The 16885-nt window shown below is 55.7% G+C and overlaps 6 protein-coding genes across 6 annotated transcripts; 2 read left to right on the top strand and 4 right to left on the bottom strand.

Moving 5' to 3' along the window:
• Window positions 1-282: 282 nt before the first annotated feature.
• Window positions 283-2188, bottom strand: HER10_EVM0002132 (WD domain-containing protein; the record flags this gene model as incomplete). Its single annotated transcript, XM_035471857.1, has 4 exons — window positions 283-922; window positions 1046-1326; window positions 1402-1732; window positions 1809-2188. 4 exons carry the CDS (start codon window positions 2186-2188, stop codon window positions 283-285), a joined length of 1632 nt encoding a protein of 543 aa, XP_035328948.1.
• Window positions 2189-2964: 776 nt separating this feature from the next.
• Window positions 2965-4672, top strand: HER10_EVM0000163 (geranylgeranyl transferase type-2 subunit alpha; the record flags this gene model as incomplete). The annotated part of the gene is made up of 3 exons (XM_035469957.1): window positions 2965-3187; window positions 3362-4223; window positions 4293-4672. The coding sequence occupies exons 1-3, from the start codon at window positions 3179-3181 to the stop codon at window positions 4670-4672; spliced, it is 1251 nt and encodes a 416-aa protein (XP_035328726.1). The 5' UTR covers window positions 2965-3178.
• A 190-nt stretch (window positions 4673-4862) lies between these two features.
• Window positions 4863-6889, bottom strand: HER10_EVM0008803 (histidine acid phosphatase; the record flags this gene model as incomplete). The annotated part of the gene is made up of 2 exons (XM_035478312.1): window positions 6194-6889; window positions 4863-6110 (listed from the first exon to the last, which is right to left on the bottom strand). Exons 1-2 carry the CDS (start codon window positions 6614-6616, stop codon window positions 4863-4865), a joined length of 1671 nt encoding a protein of 556 aa, XP_035329776.1. The 5' UTR covers window positions 6617-6889.
• A 707-nt stretch (window positions 6890-7596) lies between these two features.
• On the bottom strand, window positions 7597-8802 carry HER10_EVM0003728 (uncharacterized protein; the record flags this gene model as incomplete). The annotated part of the gene is made up of 1 exon (XM_035473392.1): window positions 7597-8802. The coding sequence occupies one exon, from the start codon at window positions 8800-8802 to the stop codon at window positions 7597-7599; it is 1206 nt and encodes a 401-aa protein (XP_035329125.1).
• Window positions 8803-10662: 1860 nt separating this feature from the next.
• Window positions 10663-12558, top strand: HER10_EVM0013122 (uncharacterized protein; the record flags this gene model as incomplete). Its single annotated transcript, XM_035482489.1, has 1 exon — window positions 10663-12558. Exon 1 carries the CDS (start codon window positions 11002-11004, stop codon window positions 12556-12558), a length of 1557 nt encoding a protein of 518 aa, XP_035330293.1. The 5' UTR covers window positions 10663-11001.
• Window positions 12559-13434: 876 nt separating this feature from the next.
• Window positions 13435-15402, bottom strand: HER10_EVM0006841 (uncharacterized protein; the record flags this gene model as incomplete). Its single annotated transcript, XM_035476415.1, has 2 exons — window positions 14564-15402; window positions 13435-14297 (listed from the first exon to the last, which is right to left on the bottom strand). Exons 1-2 carry the CDS (start codon window positions 14982-14984, stop codon window positions 13435-13437), a joined length of 1284 nt encoding a protein of 427 aa, XP_035329534.1. The 5' UTR covers window positions 14985-15402.
• Window positions 15403-16885: the final 1483 nt, after the last annotated feature.

Genomic DNA, 16885 nt, shown 5'->3' with positions numbered 1-16885 from the left:
TGACAGGGGTCTTTGGGTCCGTATGCTTTCAAGGGTGCCTGGGGTATTAGCGCCTCCCGTCCGGTGGTTTGGGGTCACCTAACCCAATAAATGGGGGCCTAGAACTGCAGTGCTTTGCGTGTTGTCCACGTCGACCTTCCAGGTTGATGATGCATGCACTCCACCTGAGTATGTAAATAGGGCTCTGGTGTGTCAGCGGGACGAATACTTCATGTTACACGAGTTGGCATTGCTTGTAAACTTGATAATCCCTTGAAGCAAGCAGCTATCTCCCCTCGCCATTTATCGAATAACGTCTCCATCCTTATCGATCCCACCAAGTGCCTCGAGAATGTCACTACCGCCCAACATCCCAACGGCGCCTCCGGTAGTCGATTTTGGCTTGTCCTGCCAGACTTCATGAAACTTGAGAGTCTCATCGCTCGATGCCACAACAATGGTTCCTTCTTTTGCTGTACGACTTCCCTCGAGCGCATCTGACGGTCCTCCTGGGTATGGAATGGCGTACAAGGCCCGCGGACCACCCGCCCAAGCAATAGCTCCGACTTGCCGACAAGACGGCCAGCTGAAGACAATAAGACGGTATGGGTGCTCGGTTTGGGCATAGCCATGGCTGTAGCCAAACGTAGCTGCTATTTCCCGCCGTGTCGTAGACCAGATCAATGAGGTGACCTGCGCACCGACGTCGATGGTGGCCAGTGGTGTGCTAGACGTCGTGTGGAAGAAGTGGATGCACTTGTCGCCCAAGCCACCGCCAGTGGCAACGAGCCCGTTCTGCCAGGGGCAGAATGCGATTGCCTTTATTGCAGCCTCATGTCGCCAGCAGTGCGTTTCCGTTCCTCGTTTAAACACTCGCAGATCTTCTGTAGGTGCTTGTATCGTTCTAGGGATGCCTCCAATAACACCAGCCTCAGTTGTTGCACTTATCGGAATAACGTCAAACATAGTCTCCGCGCCAGGGCTCAACCCATTGCCGCTCGCTTCGCACTCTTTTGGTCGAGAATACATACTGTCTCTTCCTAGCAGGCTCCAATCACTTTTTGACCGGCGGCTTTTACGGATCAGAGTCGAAGATGAGTTGCGGTGCCCGCGCTGTTTGTCCAATCGTTGTATCTCAAAGTAGCAGGCCGTGTTGTCGTTGCTCCCGGAAACAAAGTCTTGGCCATTCGGAGACCAGACCAATGCACAAATCTGCGAGGTGTGCGCTGCAATCTTGGCAACGGGCGTCACTTTTCCAAACCAAGTGTCACGAGATACCTCCCACAAGCTGGGCCACTCAACGATGTAGTGGAGGATATTTCCTCGACCATCGCCAACTAGAAGGTCCTCTGTCGGCACTGTAGCACTCGAGATGAAGGGGTTTTGGGATGGTCTTTTCGTCACTGATGGCCGCTAGCTGACACATTCGACCGGAAACGGGTGGTGAAACCAAAACCGCGGAAGCATTTCGTCAATGAACGACAGGAGACCAAAGTAACCGTCCTTGCGTGCAAAGGCCAGAATGGCCTTGTTTCCCTCGGTTGAGGAAAATGACAGAGATGTCAGGCTCGTATGTCGCTGGTGAGGAGTGCGGTAGACAGGTTGGGGATCATGCCATTCCGACCATCGGTAGACGGTGTTTCCCAGAGCCACAGCTAAGCATTGGCAGGTAGAAGAGTAGGCCAGGGGCGAGCGGTAGTAGTCATCCTCGAGGCCCGGCGCTTGGAGGACTTTGTACGGCGCCGCTGGCAGGCTATGTTGTAACTTGATTGAGTCTATCAACGAGTGTAAGCTTAATGAAGTACAGATGGTCGTTAGCAAAACGCAACTTACCCGTGGAAGATGTAAATATCTTGGCTGTATACTCTGCTCTTGGTGCCCGGGCCGGATGCACCCTGAAATCGAGGATCTTGGCAGTCTTGTCGATCTCCAAGGCTTTGGCCAATTCCTCTTCGTGTCGTTGGTGTTCCTCCTCTTCCTTCGGCCGCGGCCCAAAGAACTTTGTTCTAATTCGTCTACAGGGAGTAGACGAGGCTGGAGAAGAGCGCTTGGAAGAAGTTGGGGACAAGACCGACGGTCCGACGACGGAAACGGGAGCGGGGAGGTGACGGCAGGCAGGCGGTGTAGTAGGCAGTGGCAGATGATCTTGCTTCATGCGGATCTTTTCGGACAGGGGAGTTCCGTCTCGTCGAGGGATGTAGCGATGCATGTCCTAGGGAGAGATGATTTCTTAGGGGGGGCGGATGGTGAAGAGGAAGAAGAAGAAGAGCAAAGGAAAGGCGGACAAGTAGATCGCCGTGTCATTGTATACACGTTAGTAGCTAGCGCCGTCACGGGAAGCTGTGCAGGTCAGCTTGGCCAGTTCTTTCTCAGGTGCGATGGTCTCAAGCTCTTGCCAAAGGTGATCGAAGTGATTCAGATTATGACTAGCTCACTCTTGTGCGATAGATAAATAACCTAAGGTAATTACAGCTGACGAAAAGTGTATAGTAAGGCAACAACTTGGATAATAAGGGTGAGCATTGAACAGCAAGATGCAAGATGAACGGTGGGGTTTTGACGATGCCGTGTATACTGGATGCAATGGGAGTTGTGATAATGTTGATTTCCTTTCCGGATGACCAACTAAGAACAAGGTCTTGGCATCCAGGTCGTTTGGTCAAGTGCAGGCTTTTTATCTCCGAGACGCTTTTCATCTCCATTACCCAAAGCATATAAAAGTGCAGTTAGGCCGAACCTGACACTCGTCCTTGGATTAGTACCTAGCCCGTGATGTGATTTGCCTTGTCACAGCGATGAGGCAACAAGTGGAGGTTTAAGACAGCTACTCGAGGAGAGTGGTAATAAGGCACCTTACCATATCTAAGGTAGGTAGGTACCTAAGGTACTAGGTAGCACGTGGGGAGGTACGTACGACGTTACTCGGGGTCTTCTTCACCGGGAGCTCGGGCCACTGGCTAAATTGACGTACTTTGACAGACGTGACGGGGTAGTGGGGAATCCCTGCTCTGGCGCGCGCCGCCCGAGCTGCCGCCAAGTTCCCGCATCAGCTTCATGCCACCCAGAGCTCGCAGCGCCTTCAACCCCCGGCCCCCAAACTTGACTTTGAGCGGGCTGTAATTCCTCTCCGTCCTCCCTGATCGACCTCCCCTTTTCCTGTCAGATCATCCCGCTCTTCTAGAGCACCCCTCAGATCCCCATGGAAAGCGTAAGTATCACCAATTCCCATCCCAGCAGCGTCTTTCCCCCTTCCACCCGTCGTCCCTCTATCCATCAAACATAACCTCCATCGCATCTCCAAACACCCCACAACCGCCAAGACCATCTACACACGCCCCGTTCCGTCCCCTATTCACAAAGCTCACCACCCAAAAACGAATAGCACGGCATAGCCCGCACAGCCCGGAAACCACGCACCGAAGCCCAGCTCCAGGCCGACCTCGCAAAGATCGCCAACCTCCGCGCCCTCGAAGACGCCCTCCTCCGCGCCTCGCCGCGGCCCGCCGACCCGGCCGACCCGGCCACCCTCGCCCTGACCACGAAGCTCCTGCGCCTGAACCCGGAGCACTACACGGCATGGAACGTCCGCAGGCGCTGCCTAACCTGTGGATCATTATCAAGACCCTCGCCTGGGCCGTCGCCGTCGGCGCCGCCCGCGAGTTCATCAGCAGCATGCACTCCGCCTCCGTCCTCCGCCGCTGCGTCGCCCTCTTCCTCGACCGCGATCCCGCCAGGCCACGCGTCCCCACTGGACCGAGAGAATGGGAGGAGTGGTACAACAGCTGATGAGCAGCTGCCGCCGCCGCCGCCGGTCGATACCGAAAAGGTGGTCGACACTCTTAAGAACGAGCTCATGTTCACGATCCCCCTCCTGCTCGAGTTCCCAAAGAGCTACTGGATCTGGAAATACCGCTCCTGGCTCCTCCAGCAGGCCATCGACATACTACCCAAACCCATCGCCCGTCGCATATGGGAAGAGGAGCTCGGCCTCGTGTCCAAGATGCTGACCAAGGACCGCCGTAATTTCCACGCCTGGGGCTACCGGCGCAAAGTCGTCGCCACCCTCGAAAGCGCGGCGCTCGACGGCACGAGCCTGGTCGAGGCCGAGTTCGCCTACACGACAAAAATGATCAACACGGACCTGTCCAACTTCTCGGCGTGGCATAACCGCTCCAACCTGATACCCCGGCTGCTCGAAGAGCGCGGCGCCGACGACGCGGCGCGGCAAAAGTTTCTGGAAGACGGTAAGGACGAACCTCTACACATACATACTGTTTTGGTCTACGAATGAGAAGCCGGCTGACGAACAGCAGAACTCGATCTCGTCCGCGAAGCACTAAACGTGGGCCCAGAAGACCAGTCTCTCTGGTTCTACCACCATTTCCTCGTCCAGAATATGACCGAGCCAGATGGCCGGCCCAAGATCGCGCCGAGTCTGTCAAGTACGGAAAAGGCATCCTACGTGAGGCGTGAGATTGAAGATATCAAGGACCTTTTGGAAGACTACGATGACATTACGTGGATATACAAGGCGCTGTTGGACTACACGAGGGCGCTGCCGCGCATTGAAGGAAGAGAGCACAACGAAGAAGAGACGGAAGAACTACAAACGTGGATGACCAAAGTGCGCCAGCTAGACCCTATGCGTAATGGGCGTTGGACGGACCTCGAGAAGGAGTGTAGTCTACTCTAGCCTATCAAAGCAAAGAATACTATGTTCAAACCTTGTGTGATCCAAAGCGAGCGGGGGCGCCAAGAGGGGCAAGGTCGACTATCATTATGTATTAGGTACAGCGGCGAGCTAAGTATACACTGAGCGTTTCTACGTGCTGAGAAGGGGATGGCCACTTCCTGGCAAACCATATGAGCACGACACAGAACGCTCAAGACGCGCATTTGCCCTTGATCAGGCTGGCGTCCTCTCCTACCAACCCATCAAAGTACGACAGCAGCGTCTCGACGGGTATCATATCCATCAGGCCCAGTGCCGGATGGGACGACTTGAAGACCTGGCCACCCCAGAGAACTCTGATGTACCAACCACTCTCAACCGAGCCAGGCGTAGATGTAGATGTGGCCGCGGGAGGGTTCTTGGCGGCGGCGGCGGCGGCGGCACTGTCGTCCGCCCCCCGTTTCTTGTACAGCTCAAAGACGACCTCGGAGCCCATGCCGGGCCAGATCATGTGGTCGAGCTGCAGGATAGACAGCAGCCGCGAGACGGAGCCGTCGTGCGCGACGTTGTGGAAGTAGATTGTCTCGCTCGTGCCGTCGACGACGGCGCGCAGGTGAACGGCGAGCTCGGCGACCCAGACGCCCCACGCCGCGACGCTGGCGGCGAGGGAGTCGGGGCTGTCGCGGTAGAGCTGGGAGTACTCCCAGTGGCCCAGGCGGTAGGCAGCGTCGGCGAGGTCCTGCGTGACGCAGGTGGTGGAGTTGGCGCCGCCGACGAGCTTGCAGGGGAGGGGCTTGTCGTGGCACTGGCGGGCGGAGAGGTTGTCGTAGTAGTGGTCCAGCGAGGCGTGGAAGCCCTCGTCGTCGGCGGGGACGCCCGAGATGTCGTCGAGGACGGCGTAGAGGGGGCGGGCGGCGGCGAGGTGCTGGGCCCAGGCGGCGTTGGAGGCGGACTTTATGCGGTTGAAGAGGGCGTAGCCGGCGGGGCAGGGGTACTGCGGCTCGAGGGAGTCGACGCCGGCGGCCTGGATGTTGAGCTGGAGGGAGTCGGTGGCGGCCCACATGCCGTTGACGACCATGCCGGCGACCTGGCTGGTGATTTGGTTGTTGGTGACGCGGTACTTGATCTTGCGATGCCACTCGGGCGAGTTGACGGTGTCATGGCCGGGGATGAGACCTAGGAGATCGTGGTAGACGCCGTAGAGGTCGGCGCCGTGAACCCAGGAGTCGTCGAGGCCCTGGGCGGTGATCTGGGGGAATTGGCACGTTCCTATCCAGCCCGCGGGGACGAAGGGGTTGACGGGGGAGATGTAGACCTTCCAGTAGGTCTTTGCTGGCTTGTTGCTGCTGGCAAAGGGCTCGCCGTAATAGAAGAGTCCTTGGTCGTCGCAGTTCCACTGGTACGGCTCCACGGGGAAGGCGTTGGAGGCGTAGGGCGTGCGTTTGTGGTGGCGGTGAACCTTATGGACAAGTCAGTGGTTGAGGAAGAGGAAGAGGAAATGGAAAAGGAAGCAGTGGAAAGGGGTTCGGTTTGTTTACTCACTAATTCCACGTACTTGAGCTCGTACTCATCCGACGGCTTCACATACTCCGTCTTGCGCACATGCGGCATGTTGCACCAGTTATACTGCCCGTACCTGTCGTCGGGAGTCTCCGAGGTGTCATAGATGAACCCCCAGACACCCTTGCCGTTGATCACGGCGGTCAGATTATTGACCTCTGTGCGAGTGGGCGCGTACCAGCTCAGATCAACACCACCAGCTGCATTTACGACACCGCCGGAGCTGGTGCCGGTGCCGGTGCCGAAGACAGCAAGGCCGGCCAACAGAGTGGAACCCTTGGGTGCCATGATATGGGGGAGGGCAATTTGCACAAAGATGAGGAAACTAGCAACGATGAGGAGGGACTTTAGCCAGGCGGCCGGCGACCCGATGGGTCTTCTTGGGAAAAAAGTTGAGGAAGCCATCCATACTTATGGGTGGGATGCGGCAGGGGGCGGGGATGACCTCTGCTCTCTCCGAGCGAGGCTTGTAAGGACTCGAGAGACAGCAAGCAATACGGGCTTTGCGTGTCTGTAACCCACGTGGCTCCGCAAAAGTGAGGTCCAGCTAGCACTCGAGTTGAAGGGTAATGAGCGGGTCGAGGCAAATGGGGGCCAAAGATGAGTTACTTTCCTGCAGTCGCATCGAAGCCTCGCCGGGAGGTTGTTGGACAAGTTGGAGGAAGGGTAGGAGGTTGGTGTTGGAGAGATGGAATGGGGTGTGCTCCGTATGCGAAGGAAGTACTCTGGACCTTACGAAGTAAGGTACCTTAAGGTACTTCCAAGGGTCGTGCACCACGTGTTCCGCCGACTGGTCGCGAGCTCAACCGGCCTCAGGTACCTTGCCTCAGGTACCTTGAGCAACTGGGGTAAGTTAGGTAACGTAGGTAGGTACCACGCAGTCAGGAGAATAGGTTGGCCGCTTTTCTCAGGCTTAATGGTTAAAAGAGCGGCCAATGACCGCCGCGTGGGTACTTCGTACAAAGCGCGACGGTACCTGAGCACGTGGTAAAGAACCTCTACCTGGAAAAAGACAGGGACTCGACCTTAGCTTGAATGGCTGGCCCCACACCAGCCGGAACCCGTTATCTCGGCGCCGGACCCGTAAGCCCAGGCGGAGTGGGTCCTTCGATACCAACGGCACTTGACTTCATGCCGTGCTTCTCCCGCACACCTCCTTCCCTCGCTGTCACAGTGCACTCACCTTAAGATACCTGGGTAAGACCACATCTTTCCACACACTTCTTCCTCGTTAGCATCACTGACGGATACTCCGGAAAAGATGACAAAAATAACCATGTTTTGAATCTCAAATATCCTTCCCTCTGGTACAATCCCTAAGCAACGCGATCTATCCTGATTTTCCCATCACACAAAGTTCATTTTCGCAATCCTCAATCCAGCAATCAGTCCGTAACAGTATCCAGCGGGGTCTTCTCTCGTGCCTCCGCAAGAAATCCAGCCAGTGGACCTTCAAAAGGCTCATCATCGTGCGGTCTGATGAACGTCACCTCAACCGCCTCGCCAACACCCTTTCTCCACACATCGGCAGGAGTCGAATCGCTTGTGACTTCCATGTCGCGAAAGACAAGGAACATGAGTGCTGCGTGATCTGTCATGATTACGTACTTTGTACGGAAAATGAGGGCATAAGCAGCAGCCTGCTTCAGGAGCCTCGCCATGGGTTTGCTTGTGCTACTGTCGAACATGGTGAAATTGTGAATTCCCGGCATGTCATCTCTAGTCTCGGGGCCAGTATGTCGAGTCTTGGACCATAGCATGAACGACTTATGCCAGCGATAAAGCTTTCCGACATCCTTGGCTTCGACAATGGCGAAAAGTCGACTCGACTCACGAGGCTTAGCCATCGGAAGAGACGGGATCTTCTCGTTGGGATCAAGGATGAAGTAGCCCTGGTCGGGCCTTCCAACTACCCAAGGGTTTTTTGTACGTCCCTCCTTGACTTCGTTCGAGTTGTCGTCAGGCTCTACAGTTGAGGAATTGTTGCTCGGCACGGCCGCCTTCTTGCCACGTTGCGGCTTCTTCGAGGTACGTTGAGGACCGCCCTCAACCTTGTCATCGTCGGCCTTCCGCTTCTTGTCGACCTTCTCCTTGGCCTTCTCCTTGGCCTTCTCCTCGGTATTCTCCTTGGCTTTCTCCTCGGTATTCTTCTCGGTCTTCTTCACGACAGCCCTCTGGATACCAAACGCCGACACCTGAAACTCGGAAGTCCAGCGTGAATTGCCATGGAGATCCGAAGCGACAAGAAGGGCGTCTGTCGCTCGCTTTCGCTCGTTGAAGATGGCCACCACATCTGCCTCACAAGTGATGACGTGGGCTTTTCTGGTGGGAGGGAAGGCGACCTCCTCAATGTCGATGTCTCCGCGCTCCTTCAGCTTCCTGACTAACTTTTGGGCAATCTCATCATATACGGATGGCTTCACCTCGATGGCCCGCGCGGGGGTGACGACCAGGTTGAACTCATCACTGATGGCGGAAAGACTCGCATTTGAAAGCTTTCGTTCGTCGAAGGTGGTTGCGGGCGCTGATTGAGGAGATGTGAAGTGGAGGTACGTTGACCCGGCAGGGGCGTATCCAGGTATGCTGGCCATTGTTGAGATCTGGGAGGGCGATTGAGATGACGAAGGGGTCGGCTTGCCAGTTTAGATGATGGGGGAGTCGACTGGATGAACCAGAAAGAAAAAACCAGACGGCAAGGAAGCGAGGAGTAGCGGCGTCCAGTAGTAAGAGTTTGGACTTGGGCCGGCGGGAAGAGGAGCCAGATTTGTGACAGATACTATTGGGGTTTACTGGATATTAAAAACAGTCCGAGTGAAAGAGAGAAGGGAAGCAGCCAGAAATGTCAAGATGGAAAGGAGCCAAGGCAAAGGCGAAGGTGAAGATGAAGAAAGACCCAGCTGACTCTGCAAGTGTCCATAGACCCGCGTTAGCTTACATCCAATGATGGGACATTCATCATGAAAGGTGAGGCAATAATATTTCCAGGTGAAAGTCTTCCTCTGCAACGCTGTCTTTGCTGCCCGGCCCATAGTGTCTTGTTGGAAACAGGTGTAGTACATTCGACCAGGCTCTACAAACGGCGTTGATCTGTCTTGGCTTATACGCATCGGAATATTGCATCAGTCACCGACTTTTACCTCTGCCAGGATATGGCCATGATGGAACTCTATGTCACATCCAAAATCCAGAGAAAGATGTGCATTTGACCCCATGCATATTGCTATTGTTAATGATCAACCTGCTTATACACTGATATCTGCTACTAGTTGTCAAGACTCTAAGAGAGCGCGGCCAGAAGTCTTGGCTCGGGATTCAAAGAGAACGAATAGAGAACTGGAGCACTACACCAGAGCTGTTTGTGGCTCTAAGGTAAGGTTGGTGTGTGTTTTCACTCCCGTTTGCAACGTCCGACTGTCGATGCCTGTCTTGGCCCATGGACTTCCATCCGCTCATTGCCCTGATACAGATGAAATTGGTCTACCAGATTCCATCCGTATGCAGAGCTTGAATGCAGGTTCCCGCATATCTACGGAAGGCAGCGTATGATACCTTGGTGCTACTCTTCTTCCAGGCGCATATTACCGAAGCATATGACATAATGTGATGTGCAGTGCGATGTGCAATGCGATGCCCACAGTGAAGGTGACTCTACCTGGCGTTTTATATGACACTGTGTACACATTGCAACAAACGGAAGGAATTCGTCATGATCTTACGGGCCAAGTCTACATTCCAGTCTAAGCCTGTCATCCAGCCCAAGCCTGCTTCAAAGCTGTGATCCATAGAGGGATGTGAGAAATTACCTGAAAAATCGCCAAAGAGTTGCCTTGTTATGTTGTTATTATTCTCAATACGTATATACCATGCGGCATACTCGCTTGGAGATGATGACTGACCAAGGCCGGTGATGTAGAAGCTGAGAGAAAGGTGGGGGTTGCCCCTATTATAGAGTTGGCTGGGTCTGAGGCTGCTGAAAATCCGCTCATGGAAGATCCCATCTTCAAAGTATCCCGATTCGACAGTGTTTAGTTCTACAGAACTCAATTGCTGCAGCCAAATACCTTCATCATGCATGAAAGAGCTCTCGTCAAAGTAGGATGAGGTATTTGAACAAAGCCTTCAAAATTTTCTGCACCGAGATGCCCAAGGTGGTGAAAAAGAAAATCATAGGGTACCTGCAACATTTTGAAAGGAGAGCCTCCATTTGTTTGAGATTACAGTATTCAAGCCACTGTGGAGAAAGAGGTGGAAGCAAATTCACCTTCGTTGCCTGCGTGAGGCGTCTTTTGTGGTTGAGTTTTGTTCGTCCTTGGTTGATTGATTCGGAGACGGGAACCTTCCTTGCCGCTTGTGCAACCTCTGTGGTGGCTTCCCGCAAGGTACATACATCTTCCCCAACCTGAAAAGCCGAGACACTTGGACTTACAATATCCCCCCACTCTCACTTTCAATCTCATTTCACTCTCACCCTCAATTTCACTCTCGCTCTCACTCTCATTCATCACACATCCGTTTGCTGCCGCCTTTTCAACGGAAAGCAAATCCTTCCCGCCACTCTAGACCTCTCAGGGAGGAAGCGGAAGAGGACAAGAAAAACACGAGAAAGGGAGACGAGACTCTCACCATACCGAGTTTTCTGGACTACCTACCCATCTTCTTACTCCCCAAGGCTTTCTCTATTTCCACTCAACCTGACCACCTTCCTCCATTCTCATTTTGCAGCCAGAGTCATCGATAGCATCCGCAAGAACAGCCTGATACACCACTCTCTCATCGGCTTCATTGGCAACATGTCTCGCGTTTATGCCGATTCCGACCATTATCGCCCAGGCAGCATCCTGAACCTCACCAAGTACAGACCAGTCCAGCCTCATGGCACCTCTCAGTATTTTCCGAACCCGCCACCTGGCCCTGATCTTCGCCACTTCGACCCTCACCGATATTTCCTGAAGGATGAGCATCTCGAACTTGAGGTGCTGGAGCGCCTTTCTGAGAACCCCGGACCACAAGTCTTCCGTTGCAAAATCATTGCGTTGCCCTCGCCCGAGTGTATGAACAGCGACACTGACGCGAAGCTTCCCGTCCCGCAGACTCAACTCGTGGCCAAAGTCTTCGACCACAAGCTCTGGCCGGAATACAACGGCACGCCGATCAGCAACATCGAACTCGCTGAAGGCGCCCTCAGCCGAGAGAGCTGCGTTTACCAGCACCTCTATCGGAAGAACTTGACCGGACCGCCGCACCTCACTGCGCAGTACTACGGCACTTGGGCGGTCAGGTTCGCCGTCGGCAAGACTCCCAAGGGACGCGTCCAGTACAAAACCGTGGCTCTCATTCTCATGGAGTACATTGACGGCTACTCCATTGAGGATCTCTGCAACCGAGATGAATGCGGTAATCTCGTCCCGGACGATGAGCTGCCGTTGGAATTCCACCAATCCGACACGGGGCACCCGGTGCTTCTAGACATCAACCACAACACGCGGATGGCGGTTCTCAGGCAGCTCATCGATGGCAACGTCAGGCACATGCACACGGGGGTCATGGACGGCGACTATGAGCCTCGCCACGTCTACATCACAATGCGAGACGGAACCCGCGATCTCGACAAGCCTCGGACGGTCCTCTTCGATCTCAGTCGCGCACGCCTTTGGTCAACGACCAAGAACGCGAAAGACGCCGCCGATGGCATTCACTGCTTCGAGCTCGTCGAGCACCCGATTCATCCCTACGAGGTTGTCAGTGCCCCCGCATTGGGCGACTTTGCCGGATGGTTTCCTCAAGAGTGGTTCGACGAGGCCGTGGACGGGGATGCGAGCAAGGGAAAGTTTCGGGAATGGCTGCTCGAGGCTTTTGGCCCTTTGCTAGAGAACCCAAGTTACTCTACCTGCGCAGCCGTGGAGGAGGCCAAGGTCGAGAGGGACAGAGCGGACGTCCTGAGCAGGGTGAAGGCTGCGATGATCGAGACGGGCTTTCACATTTACCCGCCGCTCTACCACGCGGCCACTACTGTGGAGATCCCGCAGAGCTTCAGATCCCTCAATATTTCACACGAACCTTATCCCGCTCATGTTCCCGACGCGTCCCCGTGGGAGCCATCGAGGAACTTGGACGCGCCCTTGCGCGTCGAAGTTCCCCCGACTGACCCTCAGCCCGAGTCTGGTGCGGGTGCGACGACGACTACTGACTCTTGGAACCAGGGCGGTAGTGCGGGCGAAGCGTCTAACTCACACACGCAACACGATCAGCCGGCCTTGGAGGGCGCGCAGGCTCCCGACACGCACGAGAAACCGAAGCCCAAGAACAAGAACAAGAGGAAGAACAAGAAGAAGGGCAGGCGTGGTTGAAGCCTCTCTCTCTACCTCTCTCTTCTCTCGGTGTGTCTTCTCTCGCTCTTTTTTGCCGCATTGGAGAAGTCGACCTTGGTTGTTTGTCGGCCGCGGCGGGTGTTTTGAGGATGCCCTCTCTCTGACTTGAGCCGGGAGGGACTCGCTCGTCTTTTTTTTCTTCTTCTATCGCTGAGAACATGGGGACACATTGGGGACACGGCATTCGGGATACCATGATGACACTGGGACTACGGGCATATGGGAACATTGGCGTGGGCAGTTTGGAGTTTTCTAGATCTCTTTTGCATGTGTGTTTGGGTTTTCCCTTCACAACTGGTCTGTCCATCTTGGAGATGTTCCCTCTTCTTTTTGATGGGGGTTATCTATCTACCGAAGGAGATACGACAGTTGTGATGGAAGTCTGCATCTCGATTTTTTTGGGGGGAAAAGGAAACGGAAAAGACAAGGCAAAGTAACAAAAGTCCATTTCAGAAATTGGTTCGCCGGGCCCTTCCATTGTGATGCTTCTTTCTGGGGGAATAGTCTTCTCTGACCATTTTCTCCCTGAGATAGAACAAACCGTGACATGCAAACAGACCCAAGCAAGCAAGAAACGAACGAACCGTGCCAGGACGTGTGACGAATGTTCACCTAAATTCTACTTGACACAGCTCCATAAATCTCCTCCTCCTCCTCCTCCTCCCAGACTCTCCATCCGTTCTATATTCTCTTGCTCCATTCCATTCTAGCATATAATCTATCTATACGAGCCTTTACCAAGATCTCTAAGACTCTACCCCCCAAAAGCCAACAACTCTTACCCCTCCCTCCATCATCATACAAACGTCCAAGAAAGACCCCCAGCAGGAAAGAAAAAAAACCTTTCCTCTCACCTCACGTCTCGCCCTCCCTACGCCCCCTCTCCCACGCAGCAACGACGGCACCAACAATCTCCCTCCCCTTGGTGATAGCAATCTCGTGCCCGCCCCTGAGGACAACGACCTCGACCGCGTCCTCCCCAAGCACCCTCTCCGCATCCCAAACCGTCTCCCCGAGCACGACAATGTCATCGTCCTCACCGAGCAGGAAGAGCACCCGCCCCTTTCTCAGCCCGGGCTCCGATGACAATCCTCGACCATCACCATCACCATCACCACAGCTACTCCGCCTCGCCTCCAACACCTCCGCCAGAACCCTCCACTCCTCGTCCCCGCGGTCGTAAATCGGCGCGTGCCGAATCGTCGACATGTAACTCGTCACGAAGCCAGGGTGCCTCGCAAGCTGCCACCCCACCACCTCCCCAATCCGTCCCCCGCCCACGAGCCTAAGCTCATCCCACTCTTCCTTCTTCTCCTCCGCCTCATCATCATCAACAGTCTCCTTCTCCGGCACATCACCGCCCACCCCGCCTCCCACCATAACAGGCCTCAACCGCCGCCCAACAACCCACCTCCTCACCCATCCCGGAATCCACGCCGCGTTATACAGCACCCGGCTCCGCCAGCCGACGTGCGCTCCGCTGCGCACTAACCCGCCCGGCGCAACGAGGCTGAGCGACCGCACGAGGTGCGGGTGCGTGGAGGAAAAGGCGGCGGCGATGGCGCCGCCGAGGGAGTAGCCCAGCAGGTGGAAGGCGTCGTTGCCGGTCCAGCCCGGCGAGGGGGAGGAGGCGAGCGCGAGGAGGATCTGCGTGGTGTAGAGGCGGGCGTCGTGGGGGAGGTCGAGGGGCGCGTCGGAGTAGCCGCGGCCGAAGAAGTCTGGCGGTGTTAGTTAAGGGGTGCTTGTGAACGGGTTTCTGTATGATGTGTGACGTGTGGTGTGCAATGTGTGAGATCAGTGAGATGAGTGGTTTGCTTCGAGAGTAAGACCCAAGCTGCCAAGATCATTCTAATATTGAACAACACACTGAACAATGCTCTTCACTTCACATTCCGGATATCACGGCTCATAAGCACAATCACACATCCTCAATGACATATACCACCTCTCACAATCATCACCACCATCATAAAAACAGACTCACCAAAAGTCATAACCCTCCACCCCCTCTCCACAAACTCCCCAGCAATACCCCCCAACGCAAGACAAGGCGTCCCGATACCATGCAGCAAAAGGACTCTCTCCTCCGCCGCCTCCGGCCCAAACTCGTACACCCGCAGGTTCCCGTACGCCGTCGCGACGTCCCGCGCGCCGGGGAACACGTCGGGCGGGTACGGCAGCCGCTCATCGCAGCCCTGGTCCCGCGTCGTCGTCCACTTCGGCGAGCGGGCCGTCTTTCGGCTATTCCTCGCCGGACGCGGGGCCGGGAGGGCGGATGCGGAGGCGGAGGAGGCGGCGGTGGTGGTGCGGGAGACGAGGATGAGGAGGGTGGCGGCGGTCGCTGCTGCAAGGCCTAGGCCGAGGCCTATTCGCGGGAGGTGCCTCTCCAGCAACCCGTCCCTCATTGCGTGTCTCTCTCTCCACCTGGGGTTCTTGAAGGAGAGAGGTATTCTCGAATTCTCGGGCCAATCACTTGGTGGTATGGATGTTTGTACAACCGTCCGGGCGGGCTGCGAGGCTTGCGGTGTGCGCGGGAATGGTTTGTGGTTGCGGTACAACAGGGTTGGGTCAAGGTTGCGGGAGAGATTTCACATGATGGATTGTATCCGCGGGTATAGGATTGCGGGTGCTGCGCCGGGGTGGGACGGAAGCCCCGTCACCGCACGGAGATCGGGTAGAGGAGGCAACACTGTACGATAGATACACCTGTATCGCATGGGGAGAGGGATATGACAATCGCTCGAGTAGCGTGAGGGTTGGGTTTCCTTGGTGGATTCCCGTCGTCACTTGATTGACTTTTGAAAATTACCGAGCCGAGAGCTTGATACTTTCCCCTGAAGAGAGAGGCATCGCATTATTCCTAGACTCATCGTCGGCGACGCCGCCAGGTTCCGCGACCCTCCGAGAGGGTGACGTCGCAAAGTAGCCGGCTCTCTCCTTCGGTCCCCCATGGGCACAGAATGGGGCCTTGGCCATGGGGCGGATCCTCGACTGTTTCTGTTTAGTGGGAATCTGAACAATGCCATTCACTCGGGACCCGGAGACCCTGTCTTCACCCTCGACGTCTGCCGGGTAAGGTGACTGGGTGGGGTGAAGAACAGCGCATACAGCGGAAAGAATGAAGACTTCTTTTTCTGCCCTACAGCGGCAGCATGTTGTCGAGTCCCGACAGCGAACCATTTGAGTCCAAGACACCGCCGCGAGATGCTGCGTCTTGTTGCATCCGCGCCGGAGATGCATCGGATGGAAGCGGAGCGGGATTCGCTCGCCAGCAAAGCCCATCCTCGACCAAAGCAAGCAAGCGAGCAGTCCAGCCAGCCAGCCAGTCACCTCACGCTGCTGTCCGTACCTGCTGGTAGCCCTGAACCAGCAGACCGCCAAGCAAGCACTGTGCCGTTTGGCAGATTGCCCCACCATTATCAGCACCGCTGTGCTGGAGGTGGTATGGCATGGTACGGCATGGCTGCCATGCCATGCACCACCAGTGAGTGCCGCCGGCATGCCAGATGCGTCGGTTTGGCTGGTCGACTGCTGTCCCGGCCCTGTCGCTGGCGACGCCGAACCGTTCGCATTCCTACTCCTCCTTTTTTTGCTTTTTCGATGCTCTACCGTCGATGCAGGAAGCCCTATGCGTTGCAAGCCAGATAGGTAGTGTATCCGTAGATAATGGTGTCCATGGAGGTGGCTCAGCTGATAGCTTGCCGTGTTTGCCTCGCCAACCCAATGTAAGCTTCAGCTCCCAGCGATCGTCTTCATACTGCAGTACTTCTCCAACCCCTCAGAGGACAAAGGAGGGGGAGGGGAAGATGGGAACGGTGAGAGAGAGAGAGAGTGGCGGCGAGGTGGTCGGAGCGTCTCCCCACTGAGACGGTTGGCGTAGAACCCGGGGAACGAGGTGAGGTGGTGAGACAGGCGAGAGGAATAATCCGCCGCCGCAGCAAGCGATGCACACAATCCGCTACCTGGATCGAGTCTGGCCCAACCTTGAATGCCAAAATGGCGGTGTGGCAGTGAAGAAGGGGGCTTTTCCATGTCTTCCCATGCCCCCCTCAACCTTGTTGATGGTCTACCGTCCGTGTGTCTGTGGCTTCCCCGTCCTCCCTTGCCTTTCCCATGGCTGCTAGATCCTATTCACCGAGAAAGCAAATCCGCAAGATCTCGTGGGGTGAGCCGACCAACGTCAGTTGTCAACTCAAAGGAGCAACACCGATCCTCCGTCAGCTGCCTCACATGGGCGCAAACATGCCGTCCGCCTCCATGCACATCGCACACTTGTGGTTTCACGCGGGCGTTGATATGGTAGGGT

Source organism: Colletotrichum scovillei (genome assembly GCF_011075155.1).
Source record: "Colletotrichum scovillei strain TJNH1 chromosome Unknown Contig00009, whole genome shotgun sequence".
In the NCBI taxonomy this organism is placed as follows: Eukaryota; Fungi; Ascomycota; class Sordariomycetes; order Glomerellales; family Glomerellaceae; genus Colletotrichum; species Colletotrichum scovillei.
Note: the sequence above shows the minus strand (reverse complement) of the source record. Positions and strands in the feature narration are given on the sequence as shown.